The 6,007-nt window shown below is 33.5% G+C and overlaps 1 protein-coding gene across 1 annotated transcript; it reads left to right on the forward strand.

Moving 5' to 3' along the window:
• Positions 1-498: 498 nt before the first annotated feature.
• On the forward strand, positions 499-5,781 carry LOC143582401 (beta-hexosaminidase 1-like). The gene is made up of 15 exons (XM_077064981.1): positions 499-966; positions 1,048-1,131; positions 1,762-1,797; positions 1,892-2,003; positions 2,097-2,167; positions 2,247-2,377; positions 2,540-2,556; positions 2,661-2,709; positions 2,793-2,893; positions 2,987-3,046; positions 3,120-3,153; positions 3,236-3,334; positions 4,107-4,166; positions 4,256-4,506; positions 5,268-5,781. The coding sequence occupies exons 1-15, from the start codon at positions 613-615 to the stop codon at positions 5,441-5,443; spliced, it is 1,635 nt and encodes a 544-aa protein (XP_076921096.1). The 5' UTR covers positions 499-612; the 3' UTR covers positions 5,444-5,781.
• The last annotated feature ends 226 nt before the right edge of the window (positions 5,782-6,007 follow it).

Genomic DNA, 6,007 nt, shown 5'->3' on the forward strand with positions numbered 1-6,007 from the left:
ACCCATCGAAACAAGTGTAGGTGGTATTATAGATGTAAAAAATATAACATAACATGGTCGTGGATTTTTTGGTATTTGTATACGAAAAGACAATGAAAGTCAATCATATACTTTATTCAACATAAAGAATTACGCATCAAGAAATCAATCGACCAATCATTAACTACAAATGTTTAAGCACCTTTTACGGATAACTGACACTCATCATACTAGCACTCCTCTTCACTAGGTTTTGTCCTATTGACTTTTCCTAGTACCGTTTTTAATGAAACGGCATAACTAATCAAAAAATATCAAATGAGACAGCTTGCGCCACACTTTTCTCCTGTTAGCAATTGTTTTATGTTACCAGGTTTTTCTAACAATGCTTTTAACGATACAACATAGGCATGTTCAGAAAAACCGAAAAATGAAAAAAAACCCAAAAACAATATTGCATCCGTAACCGAAAAAACCGAGTCTGAATTCAGAATTGATTTTACCATGAATTAAACACGGGGGTCCTTCCGTAACATACCATCATTTTTTTAACCTCAAAACCAACCAATATCATCATCATCATCATCTCACCTCTTTCACACAGGTCAAACACAGCTATCAATCTCCCCCAAAATGTGTACTATAAACCCTAAATCCCTCAAAATTGTCTTCACAATTCTCTCAATATGTCTTCTTCAAACCACCAATTCACGCACCATACGTTCTTCTTCCGACGATCAATCCATCACCTACCTATGGCCGTTACCTTCGCAATTCAAATCCGGTAACGAAACCCTAACCGTTGACCCTAATTTATCCGTCTCACTCTCCGGCAACGCTGGAGACTCACTTATTGTAAAAGAAGCTTTCGATAGATACAAAACGATTATATTTAAACACGCCTATGGTTACAAATTGGGAGGAGTTAGTGATTCGGATTATGATATTGGTAAAGTTAATGTTATTGTTCATTCTAGTGATCAACAGGTCAGTTTGTTTTGTTTTTGAATGTGTTTCAGGCTTTCAGGTTCAGTTAGTATACTTATTAACTGTTTGAATGTGTTTCAGCTGCAATTAGGTGTTGATGAGAGTTATACGTTGCTGGTTGCTAAGAATAATGACCTTTCGATTATTGGAGAGGTTACTATTGAGGTAATGTATACCAATTTCTTGAAACTTTGTAAACAAGGTTTGCGTTATACAAACACCGTCTTCGTTGTTATCCAGACACTAGTATAGGACCTGAATTGTGTCAGTTTGTGTCGGCATGTTTCAGTTTTTGTTTCTTGGTGCCTTGTATAGACCTATACTGCTTATATATGCTCAAAGTTTTTTATTTTGTTTATTAGTTAAAACTTGTAAAAAAATATAATCTTTGATGATGGAGAGGTTGGTTTAAGGCAAGTCGATTCATGATGGTGTCAAATGATGTTGACAAAAACCTACACGAGCAGTATAGTGTGTTTACATGTGAAGGTGAGAATTTTGAAAAAAATTGAACAAGAATGAGATATAATGGCCTATACGAGGCATATAGTTCATCCACAAAGAGCTATACGAGACTGGCATCAGGGTTTATACGAATCGTATAGGCTGCAAAAGGCTGTGACTCTGATTTCTCCGTACATATGCTAGGCACACAATGTCTATACAGGTCGTATAGGCATGTATAAATAGCATGGGGGTGGTGTTTGTATATACAGCCCATAAACAAACAGAGAACTGAATTTCACAAATGATGGTTGATTTCCCCAAATATTTTGAATATTATGTTTAATGCAGGCAAACACAGTGTATGGTGCACTGCGCGGATTAGAGGTACGAACATAACAGTCAATATTATAGTTAAATTAGCTAGCTAATTGTTTAATTTGCCTTAAAGTTTATAGTAATGGGTTTTTTTTTGTTGCAGACATTTAGTCAATTATGTGGTTTTGATTATGGAACTAAAACTGTACAAATATACAAAGCTCCATGGTTTATCAAAGACAAACCAAGATTTAAGTTTCGTGGGCTTTTGCTTGGTATGTTACAGTTCTTTTTTTAAGTTTAATATTATTGTTTTGTTGTAGCTTTGTTAGTTTGTAATTCTGGATTGTGTTTACCTTGTTTAATAGATACTTCAAGACACTATTATCCAATTGACATAATCAAGCAAATAATCGAGTCAATGTCATATGCTAAACTTGTAAGCTACTCTTTGATGTTTCAGTATTTATTACTTGAGTAGTTCATATGTTTCTGATATTGTGACTTTTGTTCAGTAGAATGTTCTTCATTGGCACATCATAGATGAACAATCGTTTCCTTTAGAGGTACCTGCATATCCTAAGCTATGGAAAGGTGCATATACTAAGTGGGAACGGTATACTGTTGAAGATGCTTCTGAAATAGTCAAGTAAGACTCCATGTCTATTGCTTATGATTGTTGTGAAATTTTATTATTATATAATGCTTAGTTTTATGATCTGTTAAAACTTGTGCTAACATGTAACTTTGTTTCTGTTTTACTAAAAGTTTGTTTGCTGTTTCATGTTTACCTGATGATTTTACTGTAAAGCTTTGCAAAGATGAGAGGTACATTTGTTTAAATAAGTAAACTTGATTGGAATAATGTTTAATGGCGTTTAATTTCGTTAATACTGGTTCTTTTTTAATTATGTTGATTGTTTTTATGACAGGTATCAATGTAATGGCAGAGATTGATGTTCCCGGTCATGCAGAATCATGGTAAATGAGATTGACGATCCACATTCTTGACTATGACATAAATTAGTTTGTTATAAATAAATAGTTGGCTGCTTTCATTGCAGGGGTACTGGATATCCTGATCTCTGGCCTTCATCTACATGTAAAGAACCTCTTGATGTTTCAAAGAACTTCACTTTTGAGGTGCTTACCGGAATTTTACAAGGTTAAACATATTATTGATTATGTATTTAACTTTATTAATTTTTTACCGCATGATGTTAACTGGTGCTTTGTTTATATAACTCAATATTTGCAGACATGCGAGATATATTTCCTTTTGAGCTTTTTCATTTAGGAGGTGATGAAGTCAATACCGGTTAGTAAATAATGATGATACAATTAAATATGAATAATTTATTTGTCATCTTACCCAATCTACATTGGTGCAGATTGTTGGAAAAACACCCCACATGTGAAGCAATGGTTAAACCTTATCTAAATTTATCAGATTTTTGTTTTCTCACTTTTTGTATTTACAATTTACATATCATCGGTGTATATATAGGCTTCAGGAGAGGAACATGACAGCTAAAGATGCATATCAGTACTTTGTGATCAAAGCTCAAGATATAGCAATATCCAAAAACTGGACCCCCGTCAATTGGTATCGCAAATTTAAAACCTTTGTTATACCAAATTAGTGTTTTATTTAATTAACCATACCCATTGTTCCCAATCAAAATAGCCTTTTCCGTACCCGTCTTAGTTTTGAATAATATTGGTAACCACATTACAGTATATAAGTACTGAACATTTGTCAATTACGTAATATGTATACATATTTGTAATGTAGGCCTACAAACGAAATGAACGAACACAAACATTTAATCTAACAAACGATTAAAAACGTAAAATTAAACGGACGAGGTTTTCTTGTTCGTGCTCATTTGTTAAGAAAATGAACTGCTTGTGTTTTGTTTATGCTCGTTTGTTAACAATATAAACAAACAGTTCATGAACGAACATAACTGAACATTAATGAACAAACATAAGTAGGCTAAGATTATAAGTAAATGTGAAAAACAATGTGTTGTGCCTGAAAAGTTATTTTAACTAGACTAAATTATGGGCTTAAAAAGGAAATGAATATATAAATGGACGAACGTAAACTAACCAACATAAATAATGTAATTGACTGATTGTAAACAAATTTCAATTAACGGATGTATATGAATGTTCATGAACATAAATGAAAGAACGAGACATGTTCATTCAATTAACTAATTTAAAAAAAATGTATTCATGTTTGTTCGTTTATTAAATATATGAACTTCTCAACAGTTCACTGAACGTTTGGTTCGTTTACAGGCATATATATGTGTGCATTTATGTGTGCGTGTATATGTATATCTATTTGATAAATTCTATCTATACAGGGAAGAAACATTCAACACCTTTGCTGAAAAACTCAATCCAAAGACTGTTGTGCATAACTGGTGAAGTTTCCTGTTTTTATTTTTCTCTACTTTATATTAGCATTAAAACATTCACATCTAAATAAAGAAGCGATGTTATACTGTCACAGGTTGGGCGCTGGTGTTTGTCCAAAGGTGGCTGCAAAAGGGTTAAAATGCATTTACAGCAATCAAGGGTTTTGGTATCTTGATCATTTGGATGTCCCATGGGATAGTGTTTATGATGCTGAACCTCTTGAAGGAATAACTGATCCTGCTCAACAGGAACTTGTGATTGGTGGAGAAGTCTGTATGTGGAGTGAGACCGCTGATCCTTCAAATGTTCAACAAACAATATGGCCCCGCGCCGCAACCGCTGCAGGTATCCTAACAAGCATGAGCCCATGCCCAGGCCTAATTTGAAGTTAGCTTAATAAACGGGCCTGTGAGCTTTATATGCGAGCCTATTATTTTAAAATTATAATAGTTAATTTAATATCATAAGTGTATTACATAATAATATTAATATATATAGTTATACTAATTAAATTGTACCATATTTATAAAGTTACGGATATGAATTATTTTGAACTTTAAAATAGTTTTGGGCTCAAACCAAACTAAAAACCAAAATTTTGGTTTTTGAGTTTCTTTTTTTTAAACTCTTCGTTTTTAAAGTGGTTTCGGTTTTGTTTTCCCATTTGGGTTTGAAATTTTTGGTCTGAAAAATGGCCAAAAATAATGACTTTGAGCCTAGTTCTTTTTGTTAATAATTAATTGCTTATTATTCGTACATTCTTATAAATAACTAAAAATTGAAAAATACATAAATTCGGTTCATCTCAGTTTGTCGGTTTTATTACGTGTTTTATTACGTGCGAACTGAACCAAAAGTTCGGTTTTACAAAAACTTACAACCAAACCGTCGGTTTTTGTTTGGGTGTGTTTTTTTTCCGGTTTCATGCACACTCCTACTTTACTTTCAAATAATTTAAGAACTTTAAGAACTCCTTAACAATCAATCATTAATTTATTTATTTCATATACTTAATATTATTTGAGGGTGGTTTTGTCATCTGTTATATGAAACCGTTACACGTTGGTTTTTACATTTTCTAAGCATTTATTAATTTTGCATTTTAGAGCGGTTGTGGACGTCAAAAGAAGCTGCACCTATAAGCAACACCTCCGAGACTGCATTACACAGGTTGCAGTACTTCAGGTGCCTGCTGACTAGGCGTGGTGTTCAAGCTAGCCCCGTAACAAATTTCTATGCTCGGAGCCCGCCTATTGGTCCAGGATCATGCTATGACCAGTAACTCAATATGCAGCGGGTGCTGGTTCTAAAGTTGTATATATTATCAATTTCGGGCTAAATGATTCTAGAAAGCCCAGATGGACAACCGTCATGTTGTGTTTCAATTTCTGATTAATATAAGTAAAATGTGTGTTGGTGTGTGTAACTGCACTTTTTAAGTTTGTACTTGTGTTTTGTTGAGGGTCATGATGTTGTAAACTGTGTGTTTATTGGATTCGTTGTGTCTTTAAATTTCATCGATTTGCATTTCTTTTGGATGTTTAAAAGTTTAAACTAGTTGCGTCATGACAGATAATCTTTGGCAAGTTCATTTCTAGTTGCATCACTTGCTTCCTTTTTTTTTCGGCATCCGATTGGACCAAAATGTTTTTGACAGTATTTGAGGCATGATGCACGCGGGTAGGACAGATTGATACGACGAATCAAAGTTGCATAAATCGCATAGTGGCAACGTTGAAATTCTTTTTGGTTCTCTTTTTACCACCCTATGTAGTATACATGTTTAACCTAGTAAAAGTATATAGAGGTTTATTTAAGCATATACCAAACATAGATTAAAACTTAT

Source organism: Bidens hawaiensis, unplaced genomic scaffold (genome assembly GCF_021521415.1).
Source record: "Bidens hawaiensis isolate Kalapana, Puna unplaced genomic scaffold, B.hawaiensis_p1.1 tig00001511_1, whole genome shotgun sequence".
NCBI classification, from domain to species: Eukaryota; Viridiplantae; Streptophyta; class Magnoliopsida; order Asterales; family Asteraceae; genus Bidens; species Bidens hawaiensis.